Here is a 24,628-nt window from a genome sequence, read left to right on the forward strand (position 1 = left end):
TTACTTTTTAATCCACTTTACTAGAGTATAGAAATTTCTAGTCAATATGTCAAAAGCAAAAGTGGCTGTTGTTACTGGTTCCAACAAAGGAATAGGGCTGGCAATTGTTCAAGATCTTTGCACCAAATTCAAAGGTGATGTTTATCTGACTGCAAGAAATGTGGAACGTGGCCAAGAAGCTTTGAAAAGCCTGGAGAAAGAAGGAATAAAAGCAAAATTTCATCAGTTGGATATTGATGATGAAGAGAGCATCAAAGCCTTACATGATTACATGGTGTCCACATACGGTGGTATTGATGTTCTGATTAACAACGCTGGTATGGCATACAAAGGTGCAGACCCAACTCCATTTGGTAAGCAGGCTAAAGACACCATCGCTACAAACTTCTTTGGCACACTGAATGCAAGCAACATCCTGATTCCAATTGTTAGACCTGGTGGAAGAGTGGTCAATGTGTCAAGTTTTGTAAGTGCTATGGCATTGAAGAAGTGCAGCCCTGAACTACAAAAGGAATTTCGCTCTGATACTATTACAGAGGAGCAGTTGATTAAAAGGATGAATGAGTTTGTTGATCTTGCTGGGAAGGAAACCCATGAGAAAAATGGTTGGCCCAACACCGGCTATGGTGTGTCAAAACTTGGTGTGACTGTTATGTCAAGAATCCATGCAAGGTTGTTGCGTCAACAAGGTAAAGATGACATTCTGCTGAATGCATGTAATCCAGGCTGGGTTCGCACAGATATGGCTGGCTCTAAAGCATCCAAATCACCAGCTGAAGGTGCTGAAACACCAGTTTATCTGGCTCTATTGCCCGAAGGTGCAACTGAACCACATGGGCAATTTGTGTCAGATAAAAAAGTGCAAGAATGGTAGTTTAACATTTTGCCTTGAAAATAGAATGCAGAAATGGTAATTCACAATTTTGTTAGTTTAAAATAGTGATTTTTTTAATTCCTTACATTTAAAATAAATAGCTGGGCCTGTTTGAACTGTGTTATTATGGTTTCCACTTGAACAAAGCATGAACTATTTTTGTTTTTACCCTAAATGCAACACAGAAATGCCTGTAACCAGAGTAAATGTTGGCTTTGTAAAAATTGTACATGGTGTTTTGCTTGTTTTATCACATGCAAATTAAATTCTTCATTTGGCGTATTGTTGTAGCCAGGTACATCTTTATCCCTTTCATTTTGAAAATGCACTTGTCCAGTATATTTTTGGATTTGTATTATTTTTTTAACTAAAAATGCCGAAGTTCCAAAGAAACTATGAAACTGTTTATTTTTTGATTTTGGTATTTCAATGTTGTCCTGGCAATTTTTTTTAACACAATAAACAACCTAATTCAGATCAGAAATATGCATAAAATTTGTGTATATCATTTGTTTTGCTGGCACCGCACTTGGTCATTGCAGATAATTTTTCCTGACCAGTTGGATCGAAATCTGAAATCAACCTCCCGGTGAGGTTTAAAGTTACAACCCTGGGCTAACCAGGCTCAACGCTCTTGGCCGTATCTCAATTCATTATGCAAGCTTTTGGTGGCTATTTTTTCATATTGGTATTTTCATTAAATATACAATTACCAAATTGCTTCAAATATAAACCATTTCTTTAAACTAAAACCATTACTTTTTGATCCACTGTACTAGAGCATAGAAATTACTAGTCGATATGTCAAAAGCAAAAGTAGCTGTTGTTACTGGTTCCAACAAAGGAATAGGGCTGGCAATTGTTCAAGCTCTTTGCACTAAGTTCCAAGGAGATGTGTATTTGACTGCAAGAAATGTCGAGCGTGGCCAAGAAGCTTTGAAAAGCTTGGAGAAAGAAGGAATGAAAGCAAAATTTCATCAGTTGGATATTGATAATGAAGAGAGCATCAAAGCCTTACATGATCACATGGTGTCAACATACGGTGGTATTGATGTTCTGATTAACAATGCTGGTATGGCATACAAAAATGCAGACACAACTCCATTTGGTAAGCAGGCTAAAGATACCATCGCTACAAATTTCTTCAGTACACTGAAGGCAAGCAACATCCTAATTCCAATTGTAAGACCTGGTGGAAGAGTGGTCAATGTGTCAAGTTTTGTAAGTGTCATGTCATTGAAGAAGTGCAGCCCTGAACTACAAAAGGAATTTCGCTCTGATACTATTACAGAGGAGCAGTTGATTAAAAGGATGAATGAGTTTGTTGATCTTGCTGGGAAGGAAACCCATGAGAAAAATGGTTGGCCCAACACCGGCTATGGTGTGTCAAAACTTGGTGTGACTGTTATGTCAAGAATCCATGCAAGGTTGTTGCGTCAACAAGGTAAAGATGACATTCTGCTGAATGCATGTTGTCCAGGTTGGGTTCGCACAGATATGGCTGGCCCTAAAGCATCCAAATCACCAGCTGAAGGTGCTGAAACACCAGTTTATCTGGCTCTATTGCCCGAAGGTGCAACTGAACCACATGGTCAATTTGTGTCAGATAAAAAAGTGCAAGAATGGTAGTTTAACATTTTGCCTTGAAAATAGAATGCAGAAATGGTAATTCACAATTTTGTTAGTTTAAAATAGTGATTTTTCTAATTCCTTACATTTAAAATAAATAGCTGGGCCTGTTTGAACTGTGTTATGGTTTCCATTTGTACAAAGCATGAACTATTTTTGTTTTTACCCTAAATGCAACACAGAAATGCCTGTAACCAGAGTAAATGTTGGCTTTGCAAAATTGTAGTTGGTGTTTTGCTTGTTTTAATTATAACATACAAATCGAATTCTTCATTTGGCATATTGGTGGGGCTATGTTCATCTTTATCCCTTTCATTTTAAAATGCACTTGCCCTGTATATTTTTGGATTTGTATTTTTTTTTAACTAAAAATGCCGAAGTTCCAACAAAACTATGGAACTGTTTATTTTTTGATTTTGGTATTTCAATGTTGTCCTGGCAATTTTTTTTAACACAATAAACAACATAATTCAGATCAGAAATATACATAAAATTTGTGTATATCATTTGTTTTGCTGGCACCGCACTTGGTCATTGCAGATAATTTTTCCTGACCAGTTGGATCGAAATCTGAAATCAACCTCCCGGTGAGGTTTAAAGTTACAACCCTGGGCTAACCAGGCTCAACGCTCTTGGCCGTATCTCAATTCATTATGCAAGCTTTTGGTGGCTATTTTTTCATATTGGTATTTTCATTAAATATACAATTACCAAATTGCTTCAATTATAAACCATTTCTTTAAACTAAAACCATTACTTTTTAATCCACTTTACTAGAGCATAGAAATTTCTAGCCAATATGTCAAAAGCAAAAGTAGCTGTTGTTACTGGTTCCAACAAAGGAATAGGGCTGGCAATTGTTCAAGCTCTTTGCACTAAGTTCCAAGGAGATGTGTATTTGACTGCAAGAAATGTCGAGCGTGGCCAAGAAGCTTTGAAAAGCCTGGAGAAAGAAGGAATGAAAGCAAAATTTCATCAGTTGGATATTGATAATGAAGAGAGTATCAAAGCCTTACATGATCACATGGTGTCCACATACGGTGGTATTGATGTTCTGATTAACAATGCTGGTATGGCATACAAAAATGCAGACACAACTCCATTTGGTAAGCAGGCTAAAGATACCATCAATACAAATTTCTTCAGTACACTAAAGGCAAGCAACATCCTGATTCCAATTGTAAGACCTGGTGGAAGAGTGGTCAATGTGTCAAGTTTCGGAAGTGTCATGTCATTGAAGAAATGCAGCCCTGAACTACAAAAGGAATTTCGCTCTGATAGTATTACAGAGGAGCAGTTGATTAAAAGGATGAATGAGTTTGTTGATCTTGCTGTGGAGGGAAGCCATGAGAAAAATGGTTGGTCCAACAGTGCCTATGGTGTGTCAAAAATTGGGGTGACTGTTATGTCAAGAATCCATGCAAGGTTGTTGCATCAACAAGGTAAAGATGACATTCTGCTGAATGCATGTTGTCCAGGTTGGGTTCGCACAGATATGGCTGGCCCTAAAGCACCCAAATCACCAGCTGAAGGTGCTGAAACACCAGTTTATCTGGCTCTCTTGCCCGAAGGTGCAACTGAACCACATGGGCAATTTGTGTCAGATAAAAAAATGCAAGAATGGTAGTTTAACATTTTGCCTTGAAAAAAGAATGCAGAAATGGTAATTCACATTTTTTTAGTTTAGAATGATCATTTATCTAATTCCTTACATTTAAAATTAATTGCTGGGCTTGTTTGAACTGTGTTATTATGATTTCCATTTGTACGAAGCATGAACTATTTCTGTTTTTCCCCAAACGCAACAGAAATACCTGTAACCTGAGATAATGTTGGTGTTGTACAAATTGTACTTGGGGTTTTGCTTCTTGTTTCACATACTAATTGAATTCGGCATATTGCTGAACAAGGTACATCTTTATCCCTTTCATTTCAAAAATGCACTTGCTCAGTATATTTTTAGTTTTGTATTATTTTGAAATGCCAAAGTTCCAATGAAACTGGTTTTTTTGAGATCTGGTATTTCAATGTTGTCCTGACAATTGTTTTTAACACAATAAACAACATAATTTAGATTAGAAATATACATAAAATTTGTGTATATTATTAGTTTCGCTGGCATCACAGTTAGTCATTGCACCTAATTTTTCCTGACACGTTGGATGGAGATCTAAAATCATCCTCCCGGCAAGGTTCAAGTCACAACTCTGGGCTGTAACAAGGCCCAATACTCGAGGCCAGTGGTTCTTAACTGGTGAAAAATGGGAAATTTAACATATATATAGCGAAATTTGCAACAATTAAATTCTTTGTTAAAAAATCTAATGGGAAATAAGAATTCCGTTAAAACTGAATGTGGGAAATGAGACAAAAAGGTTGGAACCCCTGGTCTAGACGGTATCTTAATTAAATCCCACTAATTAAGTTTTGGAGTTGATCTGCATTAATTAGGAATGTGTTGGACCGAATCTGGATGTTAGAATTCGGCCGTACAGTAGGTGTTTTTTTAATTTTGTGATTCCCTTTTTTCACTAAATTCGCCCTATGTTCAGGCATTTTTTCAACCAAAGTTTCAATAACACCCACCACCAATAGAGTTAGCTTAAAATCGCCTTAGCAACCGCCAGTGCAACTGTGCTCATTCAAGCTAAACATTGGCACCCATGCATAACCTATTGCATTGTTTCTGTAACGTAGAAGAGTTCGAGAAAGGACATTTCACATGATTTTTAAAGTTTTACCCATCGTAAATTTAATATCGTTTCTTCCCAGCACAAGTTCCCAACGGCGATCTTCCAGTAAATATAAGAATTGCAATTTTTTTTCTTTTCATGTGACTCGACAAAGGCAGGCATAATTACCATCTTGTTACGTAGCAGTTGACGTGGCAAGCATGTAGAATGGACACAAGTTCGGTAAAGCGAACGAATGTGATGAAATGACTTGCCAGCGAGGCGTGTGAACATATTTTAAAACACTAAACTGCGTTTACGCTAGCACGGTTGTCGCAAGTGACGTAACATTATGGCTATTTTGCACGCTCTTGTGATAACAGTTATCAAGTCCTTGAAGTGTTAATTTCGAGCATGCTTTTTTCAATTAAGATTCGCATTTTTTAACTTTGCTTCCGCAGAGGACACCAAACAATTTTGTGCTGTTGTTGTCTTTTGGGCACTTTGAGAAACAACACGCAATTGCATATGTTCAACACAGTTTATTAAAAATCACGATTATTCAACACACTAATTTTGAGATTTTCTGGATCTCATTTGATTTGTTTGCCTTTGGGTTTGAGAACACCAGTTGGGGCGATGTCACCGAATCTGCAGAAAACAAACAATATTAGCATTCGTAAAAAACATGCAATAAAATCAAAAAATATTTTGCACACTTTACTTACCCCAAGCACAAACTTGTTGCCAAGGCGAGAACGAGGAGAGACAGAAGAAGATGAAGATTTATCTTTTGGTTCTGCAATAAAACCAAACATTTAACATGGCGTACTGAAAGAATACAACCGCTTTTGTGCGTGAAAAACACCTGAAATTAAAAGGCACAAAATCGCCGTATATGGAACAAAACACAAAACGTTTAAAGGTGGTGTTTCGTGGAACACAATCACTAACTCTTCTTGTACGGTAACTTGATGTTTTTTGTAATTAATGCAAACATAATGTTTCTGAAAAGCGTTTTATTGCATGTATTGCAGAATTTGGTTAAGATGTAGTTTTATTTGTGTACAAACCTCCGCCCCTCCAGTACGTCTTGAAGTGTCACCCTCCCACCACTTTGATCTGCATTTTAAAAGATTGGAAAAGAAAAATTGGTAACTTTCTTCAAATTTTTAGGCAACTCACCCCAAGCAATAGCTTGCTAACGATGCCAGAAAGAGAATCTTCAACACAAGCTTCATACTTTACTTTACAATTTAGCGTCACGATTGGTCAGGAATATACGAAGTAAGCAAATGGCTGACAACTAAACAAAATCAACCTTCTTATTCTGGTGAGTTTAGGACAATGTGGCGTTTGGGCCGCCAACCATGCTGTATTGTCTTGCTTAGTCAAAAAAAGTTTCTTGCAAGGGAAGTCGGTTTATTGTTACACCATGGGTCTAATTACCACAACCGGAAAGGTTATTTGAGGTTAATAATCCTGATTACTGCGAAAACCTATCGCTTTACTTGTTATTTTCCTTTTAGCCACTTGCAAAGCTTGTAGCGGGAAAGCGGTTTGCGGTGATATATTGGTCACCAGGGTTTGCCTTGCTCTACAGCCAATATATTTAAAAAAGGTAATTTGTGCCACTTCTTGCCGTCTTTATGTAAAGTGGCCGCGGGGACACATTCGCTGAAAGTGCTGGTACAGTTTTTGTGTGCTTACATACTACATTTATATTTGCTGATTTCTTCAAACAAAAGTTCCATCCTACTGAATCAAGTTTATAACCGCGTTTTTTTCAGATAATTGCCCTAATTGTGACGTTGAAACGGATTGATATATTGAACTTAAACATTAGTTTTTGGTCTTTTGTCACTTCACATTATAACACGCTGACAATACTTTTTCGCCAAGATTTATTTAACTCAAAATTTTAACACACAAGTATTTAAGACATCAGAGCAACCGCATTTTTCGCAGGCACGGATTTGGAATGTGGAACACCACTGGGGGCGCTGTCACCAAACCTGTACAAAACAAGTAACAACAAATCGGTCAAAGCAATGGCAAAAAAACAAAACGGTATTCCACACTTAAACTTACCCCATGCACAAACTCGTGGCGAGAGCAAGAACGAGTAGAGACATCAAGAGCGGAATGTTTATTGCTTGATTCTGTGATAAAAGTACTTATAGTTTAATAATGCACATGGATAATAATGTAACACATTTTGTGCGTGGGTGACGCGACTACATTATGCTTGAATAAGACATATACTTATCAGTGTTATCAAACTGTTTAAAGTATAGAAATTAAAAGTCGCAAAACACTCGTACTCCGAACAAAACCGAAACCATACATATATTATGCATAGCATAAACGTTAGTACGTGCGGCAAATCACGAATTAAACATCAAATTAAGCCTGACGGTGTCTAAACGAATCGTTATCGAGAACCTAACATATCCAACCCGATCTCATAATACGCTTGTTTTTTATATAAAGCAGCCTGCGCCAAACCCAAGCATGTAAAGAGAATGTTCAAGTTGTTCTATAACAAAAAAAAAAACAAGCAATAATTTGATCCTTGATCAAATGAAAGTAATTACATTTGATGTTAGAGAAATAAACATATATCTATAAAACTATCGAGCAGAGACCTGTTGTTGTTGCGAAAAAGTAGAATGGAAAATACCAATAAACATTTACATACCTCCGCCGCTGAAGTTCTTACCGGTGGAGGCACTTTATTTTCGTCGAGCCACCACTGAAACCTGCATGTGTATAGTTTTGTCAAAATTCATGCGTAACCTACTGAACTGTTTTATGCGACTCACCCCAAGCAATGGCTTGTCAACAAAGCGAGAAGGAGAACATTCAAAATAAACTTCATACTTTTCAAAGCTAATTTTGGGATGAGGCAACAGCAGCGTAAAAAGGCCTTGAGAATGAACGAAGTTGGTTTAATATATGGCAACAAAATCCACCTCCACCTTCTCGCAACGACTTGCTGCGTTATGAAAAAAGTTTCTCTCAAGGGAAGTCGCCTATATTATTACAGTGGGTCTAATTACCACGGAGGAAATATTAATCAAGGTTTTTTTGGCGTGGGAACACGGGTTTGTAAAACAAACACCTCGCCTGCAAGCGTGCACAACCTGCAACACTATAGGTTAAAATTTACTGCAAAAGTAATATTATACTGCAGCGTTGCGTGATGGCTAATGTGTTGTTCGTTATTTGGCGCCACTAGTGGTATTTTGCCCCTCATTGGATTTGCGCCGGTGTTTCAACAGTATAGTGAATTACCGCAGTTGCCACGTGCGTGTTTATTTTGACTCGTGTTTGCATAATGCCGCGTTTTTACTATCTTGGGACAGACAGTACAATGGATCCCTGAAGAAAAACTAAAATATGGAACTGCTTCAATGCGGCTGTAGATTTCCGAAATCACTCAGCCTCAAAGCAAACGATAGAATTTATCGGCTTTCCCTTGATATTTTCGCCTGATCTATCTAGTCAGTCAGACTACCGAGGAAAGACTCTGATTGTATCGTTGCGTGAGTCTACTGCCTTCTTTTGAACTCATATTGAATAAATATGTACGTTTTATTGCGAAAAGAGAAAAAAGGCAATGACACAGCAGTTACTGCCGGATATGAACATAATGCACTGTGTCGATCGTTACATTAGTACCCCGAAGTTATTATATTGAACAAATTTATCGACAAGCAGCTCTGGTGATGCAAAGAAACCGCGCACGCAAAGTAGGTTACTATTTTGTAAAAATTATTATATTTTATATATGTGCAAAAAGAGGCATAATAATCATTGAGAGCTGCAGACAGGGTGTACACATTGTTTCGCCCTGTAGGTGTCAATAGCTGCACTGATGAGACCTGCAGCTCTCAATTATTATATTTTGTTCTGGAATATTTTGTGTTCATGTGCTGAAAAAATGTGGAAAGAATACGTATTGCGGTAGAAAACGTTAACGAGGCACCTTTTTATAATTTTAACAGAAAAACCAACCAGAGCAGGTAAGATCCGGTTAAATCAGAAACATGATTCTTACGTCGACAATGATTGCTTACTTTACAATGTACCATGTTGGATGTGTATCGAGTTTCAACATATCAACAATTGACCAACATAAGCGTAAAAAACACAGCTTTCAATACAAAACTGAACACCTTTCAATACTGGCTTGGCACCTTGGACAGTAGTATATGGCAGGCGAGTTTAGGTAACACTCTTGGCATAGAATTAAATGGCAACACTCGAGGGCAAGAACGTTGGCTGCGCGTTCGGTACAACGGGTACACTTGATGCGCGAGAGGCGTTCCACATGCTGTGCGTGTGTTGTCGCAGCAGCTTCTGCGAAAAACAGCAAGAGATTTCAATAGTAAAAAGGCCGACCCACATTGTAGTTAGCACTGATACGATTGTTAGTCGCGGGCCAGCAATTTTCTTTAAAATTATGAATTTATCCGAAGAAATTGTTTTAAACTCATCAACATTACAATCTTTGCAATCCGCCTTATTAGGAAGAAACTAAATCTCCGTTTATAGAAATGTTTGTTATTTTTCGTGAAATACCTTTTTGACTTTTAAACAAAACCTGTAGGTTACAAATCGTATTCACTTGAAGCGAGGCTACCGCAAGTTACATTCATATCAATAACGAAGGGAATAAATTGCCTTTGGTTGGCGTTAACACTACCTTGATCAATCTCCCTGTGGCAAACGTCTTTGTGCCACGTGGTCGGGTCATTAGCGTGGCGCAGATAGTCAGTTTCCTTGTGGCAACTAAAATTTTGATATTGCTATTTTAAGTATGAGTAAAAGCTAAGAAGATAAATATTCGTCAAAGCATTGTAATTTTGACTTTTTTTACCTATCCAAGTGAATGTGAAAAGAAGGTTAAATCAATATTCGTTACGTAAGTCTCGCATTCAGACTTCCAAAAGCGAATTTATACCTGTAACAGGCCAATGTGTACTCTGCCCCAAGATAATAGAGTCCATCTTTGGCAAATTTGGTGACATCAGTGTATTGAAGCGGAAAATTCATAAAGGTTCCAATACGAAAAGAAAACCTTGCCACTGAAACAAGATAACGTATTTTTGAAATAAGTTTGCAGCAATGTTTTTTAAACTAACAACGTTCTTTTTGAGGCTTAACATAAATTTGGATAGTTTCTTTAGCATCAAAATATAAATATTTGCATCAAAATATGTAGATTAAAAATACCACGAATGGACGAACATCCATCACCGTGAAACTTGCGAGCCATCACATCTTCGCCGTTATTCAGATTCTTTGAAACGAACTGGCACCTGAGTTTTAAATTGAGGCATGTTTGATGACACACAGGTTTATCTTTGTAATTTGGTTTCAGAAAACACGTAGAACGTATAAATAATTTTGCTGAAAAAGGGGAAACGAATGATCATGATTGATGACACACTGCTTTTATCTATGTTACTTTGTTCCACATACACACCGAGTGTATGCATTTTACGATGCAGGCTTTCATAGGTCATATTAATCACATACTTGATGCATTGAATTTCGTCATTTCGTCCGGTGGAAACGAAATTTAACCGAGCAAGTTGGTGAGCAGGGAGAGCTGCATCATTCGGAAAGTAAAGATAAGTCAGAAGGCGAAGTTGCAGATTAGTCTCGAAGTCGACGTTGTTCGGTTTTTGCATACACAGCATCTATTCATGCATTATGTAACGAGACAATTAGAACATGCTATTCTATGGCTAAAAACACATTGTAGACATTGACGTATAGGTTCAACTAACGGCAGTGATCATAAATGAGCCAGAGGTTTTCACAAACACATCAAACGTTTGTAAATTTGCTTGGTGGCGATTTGAGGGCTCAAGTTGAATCTTGTCTATTCGTCTAACGCGGCTTGAAACGTTTATTGTCTCTAACGCCAACAATGTACTTACGGCCTGTGATACTTGCTGCCGTGTCTCCCAAAGTGTCACAAAGATTCTGTGAAACGTCTCGGTGAAAGCAGCGAGAAGAAAACTGGATCTGGTGCGATTTCCCAGGCGGGCGACGAAGGTGAGATCACCGAGAAGTTGGGCAGCAACAGCAACGTTTTTAACGGTTTCGGAGGTGAGAGATCCTACACAAAGGGGATCACATTAATTATCGGGAAAATGATATCTTTTTTGTTGTAATCACACCTTGCAAAGAATTTTTGAGGCCTTGCTTCACAACTTCGGCACGTCGGGCGAAGTCAAAACCTCTGATATTGTGGAGTCCAGCAAAATAAAGCCTTCCTCGGGAAGATAGGAGGAATGAGCAGATATGCTTTAGACCCCAGTTGTTGGGGCTTGACATCACAATCTCCAACGAACCTTCAGTATCTGTGACGGCATAAACAGCAGCAAGAAGAGGGCTGCAATTGGGCGAGCCTGACATTACATTTGCATATTCATCTGTCGCCAATCGTGATGTGTAGCAGAAGTGCTCAGTTCTTGTCAGATCCATTGGATCAACAAGAGGCGGATTTTCGGGGATTGAAATGTTTAGAGAGGCGATCTCAAAAAGTACGTTGTATGGTCTTTCGACTGAGTTGATTTGAATGTCCTGTACCATGGCATTGACTCGGTCGGAGAAAGCCCACTGGCCAGATTCTGTGATAAGCGACATCATGGTTTTCTGTTGTCAACCTCACCGATTCCTAACTTTTCATTCAAATGAGTCTAAAATGAAACAGACGCAATCATTATATTTAGGGCAAAAATAATGACACCGTATTGACACAATACAATAGTTTTGAGGAACTGGCCTTCTGTCACAATAAACGTGAAAGTAACTTATATGAAAAAACAATGAACTACTCCGGATCGATGAACCCTGTAGGCTGTCGATCGATACCGTATCTATAGTTGCTAAGTAAAACCTTTTTAAGCTCTATGTAAGAGCTGTCTGAAAAAGTTTTATTCAGCAATTATACGAAAAAATCGATAGCGATAATAATCGAAAGGAGAAGAGCTCCCCACAGCCATGAGACAGAATGTGATTACGAAGAGCAGCAAACCCCAACGCCCCAATCTTCCCCTTGCTTATAAGATGTGGACTTTTATTTGGACTTGTAGAATTTTATATCCGGTCACACTGTTTCCGGTTTTGCCCAAATGCCGACAGTTTGGCATATCATGATATATAGGTGCAGTTTCAAAATTAAGCACACAGATTGCAAACCTAATTGTGTTCCTAAACCTGCGTATACAAGAGGTAATGTTTCACAAAATATGCAAACAAGCTAAAAATATCAAAAAAGCACGTCTTATAACAAAAATATTTCAGGTAGAAAAGACACCCAGAGTGTTTTGGATAGAAGAATGCAGGACAGTTTTAGTGAGACAATACATACAACTCAAGCAAGCAGCACTCTAAGAAAAGTTTGCTGGCAGCATTAAGCACCACATAAACTGTTTTTTCGGCCATGAATAGCTGAGTTGATTTTTGGTGATACAACTCATTGATTTTGATTGTGCTTCATCTGGTCTCTACCATTACCCAGTATGGTGCATTTGTACCATGGTGCCATATGTCAAAAAAGCAAGCAAGTTAGCACCTTTTTGTGTCGTGGATGTAACAAGTAGAAGAAAAAACAAAAATTTGCAGGTCTGTAAGTAAACTTTGGAAAAAAATGTGAAATAGACAGTTGCAAGTGTAACACCATAAACAAACAATGATGGCACAACACTCACGTTAAAAAGAATGGCACAACTTAAGAAGGTTTCGAGAATGCTTAGATATACAAGATTGACAAGTAAGAATTTTTGTACACAAAAAGGTTACATGAAATCGCAGCTATGTCGTATATGTATATGTGTTGGCTTTGGGCATACAATCGACGAAAAGGTTTTGGGAATGCAAATAATTTTAGCTATGTAACAATGCTATAAACAAAGTTGTCGGTAGCAGCAAAGACAGTATCAGATGTAAAATAATATTCAGGTATTAATGTTGCGAATGGGCGACAGATTTAACCATCAAATCCCACTTGGATTTGGAAAAATGCCACATTACCAACCAAGTTTTACGGTTAATTTTGAAAATCAACTCAAAAAGTAACAAAGAGTACATGAAAATTTCAAATATAGCTGATTACTTATCGGATCTTTGCTATAGTAATTATAAAACAATTGGGCGGTCGAAGATCACATACGGTAGAACTTTTGACAACATTTGCTAAACTAGTGAAAAATTCTTGAACGAGTTGTACCTATCGATTTCAGCACCTTCTCGTTATTAATAGTGAAATTCCGCCAGCGGAGAAACAGTGAAATGTCGATCGTGGAATTTAACCCAAACCAGCGGAAAAACGGGGCAACAGGAGAAGCAGCTTGCTGTACCAGGCAGAGGTCTACAAATACGGTTTGCTCGGAGGAAAATGAGTTGTTTTTTTTGACGAGGGTTCGAATCCCGACATAGTTAATGAGATCGTCCTGAAGTTACGTGGCATTCATAGGCGTTGGTAGAGTTTCCGAAAGTATTGCACAGGAACTTGACAACGTGGGCAGCGTGTGTATGGTGATGGCAAGCTCTCGAAACAAGTGTTACACGACACTAGATGGCAGCAGAGGAAACACATTACGTTGGCTGGCGCGACTCGGCATTCGCAGCAAAGTAGTTGGGAGAGAATTATTCGTTGATTTTCGGTGAGCTCAACTGAAAACAATAACCAGTGTCACTTTAAATATCATTGTTTAACCTGTTTAGTACAGATGTCACCACTCAGTTAAAGTACCTAGTCAATTGCATTTGTACCAAAACCCTAACGCGATTTAGTGCACATGAAAAGGGAACAAAACATTCGTCGAAGTGCGGTTTGTACAGTTGACTGACGTTGTGTCAGGCTAAAACATGAAGACCAAGTGAGGCATGAAGGCAAAGTCGGGTTTTGCGAAATCGGCAGACATAGCTGACACGCACGGCTTGTTTTCAAAGTCTTGGCTATGACGCATTAAGTTTAGACCCTCAAACTTCCATGCGAGGGAAAACGGACAAAAACATGTCGAGAATTTTAATGAAGGATTTTCCCTATTGCCAAAATTCGAGAGATCGTTTGCGCAAAACGTGTTGAATTTGAAAGCTGTTATTTTGCAACAAACAGTGAAAAATCTTACTGGTCAATGGAGTCCTAGAAATTGGACATAAATCCAGGTGGCAGTTTGCAATGTTTGCGGATGTAACAGAATTCATGTTGGTAATTTGGTGACACCTAAAACAGAATAAGGGTAAGCAAAATACATTTTATCGTCCTGAAAAAGAAGTTACACTGGCTCCAATCCGAATTAACTAAAAAACACACATAGCTACCATGATAGACCAGCTAGTTGTGTTGGCCTTTTCTTTGCTTCTAAAACTAAACTTTACCGATAACATTGCATGTGGTAGCCATCTCCCAGGCAAAAAAGTCCCCACAGGGCGAAATTTCGTCCATCCACCCACGGTATGTCCAAAAAAGTTGACAGCCGATACGCCAATCGGGTTTCTGTGGAAAAAATGACGGGCCATTATACGTATGTTGTGATACTCGGTAATTTTGTGTCATTTCATGTTACACATGTAAGGGAAGGTTACAAAAATAGAAGCTTACTTCACAGAATAAAATTACCGCAAACAAGGTAACTACTTTGAAAGAACTTTTAAGACCTTTGCCACATGTTAGTTCTTTTCGAAAGGATATAAAAATGTTTTGTACCATTAATCCGGGTTTCTCTAGAATTCAAGCAACCAGAAAAATGAAAACTGCCCGAAGTAGGGTCGCAATTTGCAGTCAAATCCACAGATTCATAGTTGCACCTGTGTAAAGAATATTAACTTTATAAAGACATATTTTTGAAATTAAATAAATGCTATTATTGTTTATTGATTGCAATGTCCATCAGCAAGTATTGTTTGAACACGTTTAATGCTCAAACACCAAAATTATTCGGATTTTTCTTAGTTCTTTTAATGGTTTTCAGATGGCTAAACTAGTTTCAAAATCATTCCCGTGGTTTTTCCCATTTTACTTGTACAACAAGCTACATTAAGCCTACCAGTGACGGTGAATTAAAGCAAAACAAAGTCCAAAAAATTCGTGCCAACAGATTCCCGAGTTTACCAAAGAAACAGTCTAGCTAAGATATTTTTTGCTCCCATACACTATATAGGACAAAAATTTGGAAAAAATGTTCAGCATTTTTGTGATGGCACTTATCTGGATTAATCGAGGAAATTGTATTATCTTATTTACCCTATTTTGATACATCGGAATCAACAAAGAGTGTCTCGAAACGTTTAAGTACTTTTAGACACTTCTCCCTGGAGCAGCTGCAAGCTTTAAAATCTCGGACATGACAGAAAAGGCAACCCTGTGGTATAGCTCACCATATGCAACAGATTTTATCCTTCCAACAAGTAGATATGAATCCAAGCCTTGCTAGTTGATCACCCTGTACTCCAGCCTCCGGAGGATACTTCAGGAACGTCAAAAGACGGAACGTCAGCTTCGTGACGTCACCTTCTGGTGGTTGCATGTTGAACTGACAACAAGACATATGTTTGCACGAGCACCTTTTAAGAATTGATTGGCATTGTGGGATTGACACGAGGGTGTCCATGGTTAATAGAGTTATACGCTTTTGTACTCTTGTGTTGGGGTTTAACACAAGTCCACTGTGGGGCCATTGGATGCAATACAAACCCACAGTTTGGTGCAAACAGCTTTTCAAAGCGAGAGCGTCAGAGATTTTACGAAACGATTGTCACTGAAACTAAGGAGACAGGAAATAAGTCTGGGAAACTATGCATAAACCAACCATCCCGTAATTCCTTGGTCTTTTAGCAGAGTTGGACAAAATGCGTTCGATTGAGTTGTAGAATATCTCGTTCCCTTGTTGTGGCAATCCAAGACTTCTGAGATGAGTAATGAAGGTCATATTGCCGGTGAGAGCCGCAGCCAACACCACGTTTACCAGCAGTTCGGCTGCGACTGGCTCGTTGCCACTTTGAGACACTAAAAAACACAAGAAAATGTAGTTTAGAAAATACATAAACCTAGAATTTGTTTTTAAACCAGTTATCGGCCTTGTTCAAAACGTTCAATGGCAATGTTTTTGTTTCTATGAATTGTTTCATTGTTCTGCCTTATATTAAATGAACAACGTGCCAAATTTTCCTTACCCACATCTGCGATAATCTCTTTTAGAAAGCGTTGAACAAGGTCACTCATCCTCGTGAATCTATGCTCAGGCACTTTGTGGCAATGTAGACCAGAAACAAACAATCTTCCTTCAGGTGAAGTCAGAAAGCAGGTCATATGAATCAGTTTCCAAGGAGTCTCACGACCATTGAATACTTTTGGCTGCTCTTCAGGTTTGCAAAATACGAGCAAGTACAAAGCGGCGAACAGCTGTACGTTTAATGGCGCATCGGGGTTGCGATTAATAGCTGCATTTGCAAGCCGTTTGGTTTCCTCATCAAAAATTCGCTTCAGACTAGAAATAGAGGTTGGTTCTTCAAACTTGTCCGTCATGTATTTGTAGAATGAATTGTAGGCTTGAGGTACTTGGTCTAGAAAATTCAGCAACGCCGCCACAGCCATTTTAATGTTGGGATAAGCTATTATTGGATGACAAAAGCTGCAGGAAGCACATACAACACAAAGCCTACCCCTGTAGAAAACCTGCGCAAAAAAAGCAAAGTTTAATATCTGACACAAAATAAATGCAGCGGACAAGGCATTCAAAGACCAATACTTTGTTGGTATTTAGTTAACATTGGGTGATATTTATTTAAACATTACCACGTTTGTTCACAAATGCTAAAGAAAGTGATAAGTTCATAGATTCGGGCAGCCGACAAATTCCGCTAGGAGGAGTTGTGTGAATGTTTTTACGTAAGCACAGAAATCACAACATCAATTTGTTAAATGAAACGATAAAAACAGAAAAATTCCAACAATCAATCAAAATTAAGAAACAGAAATACAAGCAACCAAAATTCAACAGAAATGCAAACAAACAACAAGCAAACTTCTAATGCATTTCTCGGTAGCAGCAAAGATAGTATATGAGGTGAGCGTTAGCGATAGGTATAAACTGGTTAATAAAATACAAGGCATTTGGTCCCTGTACCTAAAACGGCACACGAACTAATTGTCTCGGTCAAATAAATTAATTGGCGGAGTAAAGTTGTGAAACACAGAGGTAGGATATTTGATTGACATGAAAGTGTAAATTTTGTCTAACCTACATTGACTACCGCACTGGTTGAAAGCAGTCTCAAGAGTCCACCACAAACGACAACGCGGGTAGAAAAAATTTGCTGCTTGCTGTGCTTGCACGAATTACAGAGAGTTTGTTCGATGCCTACGAGTTCTCGTAGAAAAAGCAATACATTTCTACAAGCCTATGGCAATTTGGGCAATGTGAACATGTCGATGAAAGTCTTGCAAAACAAGAGTTGCACACTGATAATTGGCAGCAATAGTACGACAGGATAACATCAGCTGGGCGACTCCGACATTCACAGCAAACGCTTCGGCAAAGAATGATCGGTTGTCCGTTCATCTTCCCCCCTAAAAGAATTTTTGATCACTGATACTGGTAATTGCTTTATCTGTAAATTTTTATTTTTAATTACGAAATCGAGACCACTGACCCCTGAATTCATATCATAGCTCATCCAACATGTTGGAATTGAGATAAGTATTTACAGATTACTCGGGGGACGTAAACACATTGCCCACGGCGAGGCTCGAACTTCTAATCTTCGGCATTTCGGGTAGACGATGCAAACTGACAGTTGTTGTTTGAGATTAACAGCGCATTTAGTGGTTAGCAAAATTTAGGAGCGAGGGTGGGGGGCAATTCGGCGCATTCATATTGTTGCTTTTTTAATCGCGAAATGATAGAAAGTTTTATAATTATTTTGTAGGTTTAGAACATATCAAGTCAAAGCAACAAAATAAAAGAAAACTACACAAGACAGAGAAAGGCAAGTTGTTGCCGATCCTGGCCATGTTTCGCTTGAGCGAACAAGAAACATTTTCCGAGAAATCCTGACGAACGAACGAGTTCGTGACTACAACGTGAACCTGATATTTAGATACTCGTTCAACCGTTAAACGTGAATTGTTGTTCATTCAACCGTGCCTCTTAAACAGAGTGGATTTCAAATTGGATAAGGCCCTTGCTTGTCACAAATCAAAGTAAACCCTTTTATATTTTAAACGCCCACTTGTAAACCAGACAAAGTTGATCAAGGCAAACAGACAAACACACTTGCAGTAACGTCACGGTTACCTGGAATTGGACAGAATTGTTTGTGACAGTTGGCCGGGATAAGATCGACGCTTAAATCTGTGATTTTTCGACACCTACAAAATAAACAAAATATTACTTGACCACCTAAGTAGTTTTATTGAAACAAATGGTATATACACTTGAACATACATTAAAGAACTAATGCGAAAGTAATTTTTGGCAGGAATATTTTTTATAAAAACTTAAAGCTTACCAGTAGCATTTAACACGACCATTATCATGCAAGTAAAATAGACCTCCACTGGCAAATGCCAATCCATTTACTTCGGGAAGAAGTACAAAAGAAGCCAGGCGATAATCCAATCTCTCCTCTGCCAACAAAACAAGGTTTAGTAGCTGTATCTAAATATTCTATATGAGTTTGTCATCCACACACCGTTATGATCAAACAGGACTTCTCCTTTGTTTGAACATCCATCCCAATGAAAAGCCACTGAAGTTGGATCACAATTCCCAGTCAAATCCTCAGAGGAGTATTTGCATCTTAAAATGACAAAGAAAAAAAACATGAATAAATAAAACTTGTACAAAACCAACAGGAGGAGCCAGTCTACTGAAATAATATTATTTGGTTGAGGCAAAAACTGGCGATTCCATTTATTGTGAAAATTATACTGTTCCTGTTTTCTGAGTAAAATGTATTTTGACGTTGATAACATTTCATCATTTCTAGGACATGTGGGCAACATTTGGGACATTCCTAATTAACTGCACACAGTGCCGTTGCTTTCAACGAGTTTAATCAATGAAGGTGGCCAGGCGGAGGTCAATGCCAGTTGGCATGCATGATCTATGTATGACTACCAAGCTGCACTGATTGGACCAGACAGATCGGAATAACCGCACTTTCTGCAGTTCACATATCACGAATCAATATTTTTTGTCCATAGGACTAAATACTTTCGGAAGAAATCCTTTTTACAACCAGCCTACAAGAAAAATTTGTTGTCAAGCCACACTTACATCACACAACGAATTTCATCATTCCTGCACGTAGAAGTGAAGCCAAGTTGGGCAAGTTGTTGACCAGGGATTCCGGCCCATTGAGGATATTTCAGAAACGTTAAAAATCGAAACGTCAGACTTGTTACGTCACCACGCGGAGGCTGCATGTTATACTGAAAAACCAACACATATATCCTACTATAAGGTTTGCATATATGGCGGCGTAGGGGAACTATAAAACAAGTGTGTCTTTCTGCGTTAAATGACATGCAGAAATACCGTTTAGGTTACGCATTCTCCACCAGCCAAGTTTTTTTTTGAATATTTTCGATTGGGATGAACTAGCGATTTAGGCGTCATTTATATGTTTACTACATATAACCCAGAGCAAAGTCAGAGACGGTATAGTGTTATTTTTTTATTACGATTTTGAAACTCTATGTACGTATTGAGCCATTCTACTCTTGAAAAAAATATACAACCAACACATTATTCAGAAACACAAAAAGCATGGCACAAAAAGCACTCATAGCAATTCCAAATAACCTGTTTACTGCTGGGTGGCCTTAAAGCGGTCCTGACATGGTGTAAAACGTGTCCAATGAATCTGAAAAAAGCCTCGTTTCCTCGCTGATCTAAACCAAAGTCCCCGAGGAACGTTACAAGGCAAAGGTCATCCATCAGCGCTGCAGAAATGGCTACATTGGTTGCTTTTTCTGGTGAAGTATCGTCTGCATTACAGCAATCTAAAAAACACGTACACGTTGTTTAAAAAAGAATCAATTATCAGCGAGTAATACCGGATATAGTGCACTCCAAAAATCCTCTAATGAGTGACGTCGTATGCTTGTATCTGTGTACTGAAATCTTGTTGCCATGGAGACCAGCCACGAACAATCTACCTTGAGGCGAAGTTAAGAAACATAAGATGTGAATCAGTTGCCAAGGAGTGATCTCCTTATGCAAGGTTTTTAAAAGGTCTTCAGGCGTTGGTTGGACGAGGATGTACAAGGCTGCAAGAAGTTGGACATCAAATGGTGTCTCGTCGTAAAACTGAAAAGCGACTCTTGCAGCAGAGGCGGTGTGATTGTAGAATTCTTCCTTCAGTTCTGTGAAAAGTCGAATCCCTTCTAGTTTTTTTGACATTTGTTGATAGAAGGCATCGTAAGATCGTTGAACTTTCTTGGGAAATTCTACCCAATATTGAAAATTGTGATCCATTGAACAAGTAAAATTGTTTACTTTATAAAAGCCTATTACCTGTATGGAAATGTGTTACATTGCTGAGGAATGCAATTTCCCTAATTATACCAAATAAAAACGCAACTTCAGCATGCTTTAGTCCACTGAACAAAAAAAGCATTTTGGAAAATCTTTAGAAAAAAGGCTATTGTTTTGTGGCGCTATTTCTCCTTCTTGTTTCTCTCCTTCTTGTGGCATGTCAGAAGTGTAGTGGAGGCGGAGGTTATGCAGGGAAAATGTTATTTTGACCCACTTACAGCAGATTAAAAGGAAAAAAGGTGGTTTGGCATAGTGTAGCTTAATGGTTGTGTGCCATGTTTTGATAGAAGGGGAGGTGGGAAAGAGGAAGTGCAAGCCCTTGAACTCTAGCCGTCTAAAATATACACTGGAAAAATATAAAGTTTCGTTGCTGAAAGACAGCAATTCTTTTCTCAACTATGAAGATGTGCTGGTTTTTACGCGGTTTAGGCAGGGTTTCTGCTTCAATCAAACTTCTTTACCACTCTTTAAGTCTCATCAAATTTGTTACTATTGGATGAGTTTTAAATGTTTTGTTTAAACGTTTTGAAGGTATGAAGATACGTGGCTTTGTACGGTTTTGTATCATACACCTATATGACAATGAAACGAGAAAACAATCTTTAACCTTGAGACTAAAGTTACTTTGAAACAAGTTTCAACAACTACCTTTGCCTGGTAACCAAGCCCACAAGCAAAGGGTGTTTTGTGCAGTGACGTGAATCAATAAGCTTGATAGCATTTAATTAGCTTGGGTAAAAAATACACGCTTGGTACTTTTGCCTGTGACCATTACCACCAGTTTACGCGATGAATACTTAGTTCTGGTTTTAGAACATTTTGTACAACCGCCCGTTTTGTACACGTCGCACTGAATGTGAAATAAAAATCCAACTAGACGAACCAAAGAGTTACAGTTACATGTCACAAAGCTAGTTTAATGTTTGACTTCCACAGACAAATATTTACTAAGCCCTATTGGACAAAGAAATTTTGCCAAAGAATGAATGATCAACAAACTTTAACGAGACGTGTCGCAACTTGTCGTTTTTCAGCTCTGCTGCGCCACCGGTGGCAAATGCAAACTGCTGGGTTGTTGGGTTGAAGGCGCTGCTGATCGTCTGGTTCAAGACCTGTTATAGCACCAATTCTGGGTTTTTCTGGGCGGGTGATTGGCAACATTGTTTTTTTTTATCTTTCATCAAAGCAATCACCAGTAATATTGTCCGAATGGAAAGATGATCACATAAGATTTCTTTTTCTTCTGTTTCCAAAAAATATTTTTTTTTACATTTTTCACATTCCTAAACCTTTAGTCTGTCAACAAAATGCAAAAAATACTACGTTGATAAGGGTTTAGTTATTAAGGGATGCCCAAATTGTAATCGACATTTTGTCGAACAAATATAATCTATGTTGCTTTTATCAGTATCTGTTTTTGTAAGGACTTCATTGCGGGCATTTACTAGCATCGTGAACTGAATCACCACATCGAAAAAATGCATTTGCGATGAAGGGCGCATCATTCATAAAATTAAACATTTTTCTCTTGAATGTGCTTCCACCAACTGGAAAGCGTTAAGCTGACTCCACCCTTGACAACGCACATCATCATGATCATTAGTTTTAGAGATAGTGCGACATTTTACTATGATATATCGTTTACGTACCTCCAAACTACACCATTTGTTAGACTGCGAAACTTGGTAAAGTCTAATCAGTGCTTTGTAGATCAGCGTGCCTTTTTTTCTTTGAACCGCCCTCTCTCACACATTTAGCTTCTGCTTAAATCAAAAACACCTTGCCCGGCGACTACTATTTATTTAACACTGACATGATGGTAACATTCCCACTAAACGCTTTTGCCAAAACAGGCTTAACCGAATGAAAGCAAAATCTCTGAGGTAGCTATATTTGGCATAGGCATAGTTATTGTCTAACACATGGTTGTAGAAAATTATCAATGGAAATGCTGTATCTTCACAGAGCAAGAGCAACAGGGTAATGCGAAAGGACAAATGTAGTTACCTCAGAGATTTTGCTTTTATTCGGTCGAGCCTTTTTTTAAAAGAGCGTTCAGGCCTATATATTTCTCGGTTGGTAGTTGGCGACAAGCGAGCACCCAGCGGTGATAGATCAATGTAGGTTGGGTGTATTTGTTAACCACCTTTTTCGTGTGGATTCTCTCAGCCAATCCGATGGGCGCATTCAAGTATCCGCCGCTTTCAAACGGTTGTTAATGAAAGCGTGATATAGTTTGTGTAGGAAGGGAATTTGGAAGAAACTTTGAAAATAATTTTCCAGGTTAATTTACATTGGACATGATTGATGTATTTGATTGGTTAAGAGTTATATGTGCTAGATATGCAAGTCCTTAAATTGTCTCAAAACTTAAAAAGAAGCATTGGAGCCAATTACGATTTTGAGCTGCAGATATAGGAATAGTGTGTCTCGAATTGAAGACGACTGCAAAACCTACAGATTACCGGTTTGTCTGGGCTTGGCTACAGTTAGACCCTCGTCAGATCTACGTTGGACAAAATAACATTGTAGCAACAAACAAGAAAGAATAATGTTATACTTTGCTATGAGTCAAAGCTTTAATTGCCTATGTTTAAAAAGCACAAGAAAACAATTATAGTTCAATAATAACATTTTGGATGTTGTTCATTGTTAATTTTGTCGGGCAATCTCTGTTTGTTGCTAAGATTTGGCTTGAGACCTTTTGAACCAGTTATTTGTAAAATTGGAGTTTATCTTTTTGGTTCAGCTTTAGTGAAAGAAGAGAGGTTTTGTTTTGGAAACATTATTGGAGATTTCATTGCTTCGACACCAAGGTTACAAGTGCGTGTGCTGTGTAGTAACAAAAAGTTATATTATTTATGAGCAAAGTGGAGCCAATAATATAAATTGTGTAAGCTGCAGACAGATGGCCACTGTTTTGACCTAAAAGGTCTCATCAGTGCAGCTAGTGTGGCCGTTTGGTTAGCAAAGTCGTCTGATAGTTACACCAGCTGCACTGATGAGACCTTTCAGGTCAAAACAGTGGCCATCTGTCTGCAGCTTACACAATTTATAATATTTATATTCTTTTAGTTGAAAGGAAAAGATTTGGAACAGGATAGAATCTTCTAAAATTTAATTTTTATTGTTGCCACATTTGCCTTTTCAGCCTTTTTTGTGTGAATCACAAAAAGGTAGCAGTGTCTTTATGTCGAAAACTAGTTGGTTGTAAACAGATTAATAATATTTTATACAACTCTAGAGAATAACATACGAAGACCAAAAACTTTTGACTTTTTAGACAAAGAAACTTTTGACAAAGTTAACACAAAGCCCTATTTTACTTCAAACTAAATTTTGCATGAATTGAAATGTATCTAATGAACTAGGAAAAAATACCTTTCTCGACTCAGAGATCAGCATTTAAATTGTTCAAAAATAACGCTTTCAAACGAATCCGTGGGTTAAGTTCCCGAAATACTCCAAAATATAAAAAAAAATCCATATGGTGATCAAAACAGCGTGTTTAGTTTAATTTTTGACAAAGATTTATACATAAAAGACAAGCAAATACAATACAGAGCGATAACAGTCCCAGTCGTCAGCATTCGCCATTTTTTTCTACACTTCTTCTCCCAGTTTGCCTCAGCGCAGGCTTTTATATCACTACTTGCAGGTATCCCGCCACATTCTTAGCCAACCAGAGTTAAGCCTTGGCTGGTTTGACCGTAGGTAACCTCGGTGCTAGATACAGATGCACTGTGGGTAATTGGGAAGTTGGCCACATTTTTTGTTAACGTTTTGCGAAATGGTACATAGTTCCAAATATAAAAACACATTCATAAGTCGCAGAATTTCGTTTAAACGACCTGCAGGCAATCCAGTAAATAGAAAAAAACAAA

The 24,628-nt window shown here is 38.2% G+C and overlaps 4 protein-coding genes, 1 long non-coding RNA gene and 2 pseudogenes across 5 annotated transcripts; 3 read left to right on the plus strand and 4 right to left on the minus strand.

The window, feature by feature from the left end:
- Positions 1-3: 3 nt before the first annotated feature.
- LOC145895187 (carbonyl reductase [NADPH] 1-like) lies at positions 4-1,648 on the plus strand. Its single transcript, XM_082983955.1, has one exon. It carries the CDS (start codon positions 47-49, stop codon positions 872-874), a length of 828 nt encoding a protein of 275 aa, XP_082840081.1. The 5' UTR covers positions 4-46; the 3' UTR covers positions 875-1,648.
- A 9-nt stretch (positions 1,649-1,657) lies between these two features.
- LOC145895186 (carbonyl reductase [NADPH] 1 pseudogene) lies at positions 1,658-3,281 on the plus strand (annotated as a pseudogene).
- Positions 3,282-3,283: 2 nt separating this feature from the next.
- LOC145895188 (carbonyl reductase [NADPH] 1 pseudogene) lies at positions 3,284-4,573 on the plus strand (annotated as a pseudogene).
- Positions 4,574-7,064: 2,491 nt separating this feature from the next.
- Positions 7,065-8,134, minus strand: LOC145895388 (uncharacterized). Its single transcript, XR_014401624.1, has 4 exons — positions 8,001-8,134; positions 7,877-7,937; positions 7,267-7,337; positions 7,065-7,190 (listed from the first exon to the last, which is right to left on the minus strand). It is a non-coding gene; the product is annotated as an uncharacterized LOC145895388 (long non-coding RNA).
- A 670-nt stretch (positions 8,135-8,804) lies between these two features.
- Positions 8,805-11,970, minus strand: LOC145894556 (uncharacterized). The gene is made up of 7 exons (XM_082983178.1): positions 11,373-11,970; positions 11,130-11,311; positions 10,723-10,886; positions 10,417-10,502; positions 10,145-10,268; positions 9,887-9,972; positions 8,805-9,540 (listed from the first exon to the last, which is right to left on the minus strand). The coding sequence occupies exons 1-7, from the start codon at positions 11,842-11,844 to the stop codon at positions 9,338-9,340; spliced, it is 1,317 nt and encodes a 438-aa protein (XP_082839304.1). The 5' UTR covers positions 11,845-11,970; the 3' UTR covers positions 8,805-9,337.
- A 165-nt stretch (positions 11,971-12,135) lies between these two features.
- Positions 12,136-16,877, minus strand: LOC145894557 (uncharacterized). The gene is made up of 7 exons (XM_082983180.1): positions 16,375-16,877; positions 16,011-16,207; positions 15,580-15,734; positions 14,909-15,009; positions 14,581-14,698; positions 14,331-14,425; positions 12,136-13,872 (listed from the first exon to the last, which is right to left on the minus strand). The coding sequence occupies exons 1-7, from the start codon at positions 16,793-16,795 to the stop codon at positions 13,667-13,669; spliced, it is 1,293 nt and encodes a 430-aa protein (XP_082839306.1). The 5' UTR covers positions 16,796-16,877; the 3' UTR covers positions 12,136-13,666.
- Positions 16,878-16,925: 48 nt separating this feature from the next.
- On the minus strand, positions 16,926-22,017 carry LOC145894558 (uncharacterized). The gene is made up of 7 exons (XM_082983181.1): positions 20,264-22,017; positions 20,010-20,209; positions 19,482-19,636; positions 18,895-19,001; positions 18,712-18,829; positions 18,498-18,571; positions 16,926-17,770 (listed from the first exon to the last, which is right to left on the minus strand). Exons 1-7 carry the CDS (start codon positions 20,682-20,684, stop codon positions 17,562-17,564), a joined length of 1,284 nt encoding a protein of 427 aa, XP_082839307.1. The 5' UTR covers positions 20,685-22,017; the 3' UTR covers positions 16,926-17,561.
- Positions 22,018-24,628: the final 2,611 nt, after the last annotated feature.

This window comes from Ascidia mentula, chromosome 3 (genome assembly GCF_947561715.1).
Source record: "Ascidia mentula chromosome 3, kaAscMent1.1, whole genome shotgun sequence".
NCBI classification, from domain to species: Eukaryota; Metazoa; Chordata; class Ascidiacea; order Phlebobranchia; family Ascidiidae; genus Ascidia; species Ascidia mentula.

Coding starts and splice junctions, on each gene's coding strand:
- LOC145894557 (XM_082983180.1), bottom strand. CDS start 16,795: ATGGCTGTGGCGGCGTTGCTGAATTTTCTAGACCAAGTACCTCAAGCC. Junction 15,010..15,579: donor GATAAAATCTGTTGCATATG/GTGAGCTATACC, acceptor TTCTTTACACAG/GTGCAACTATGAATCTGTGG. Junction 14,699..14,908: donor TAGAGAAACCCGGATTAATG/GTACAAAACATT, acceptor TTTTTTCCACAG/AAACCCGATTGGCGTATCGG.
- LOC145895187 (XM_082983955.1), top strand. CDS start 47: ATGTCAAAAGCAAAAGTGGCTGTTGTTACTGGTTCCAACAAAGGAATA.
- LOC145894556 (XM_082983178.1), bottom strand. CDS start 11,844: ATGATGTCGCTTATCACAGAATCTGGCCAGTGGGCTTTCTCCGACCGA. Junction 10,503..10,722: donor GACGAAATTCAATGCATCAA/GTATGTGATTAA, acceptor TTTAAAACTCAG/GTGCCAGTTCGTTTCAAAGA. Junction 10,269..10,416: donor TGGATGTTCGTCCATTCGTG/GTATTTTTAATC, acceptor ATCTTGTTTCAG/TGGCAAGGTTTTCTTTTCGT.
- LOC145894558 (XM_082983181.1), bottom strand. CDS start 20,684: ATGGATCACAATTTTCAATATTGGGTAGAATTTCCCAAGAAAGTTCAA. Junction 20,210..20,263: donor TTTGGAGTGCACTATATCCG/GTATTACTCGCT, acceptor CGTGTTTTTTAG/ATTGCTGTAATGCAGACGAT. Junction 17,771..18,497: donor ACAATTCTGTCCAATTCCAG/GTAACCGTGACG, acceptor AAATTCTTTTAG/GGGGGAAGATGAACGGACAA.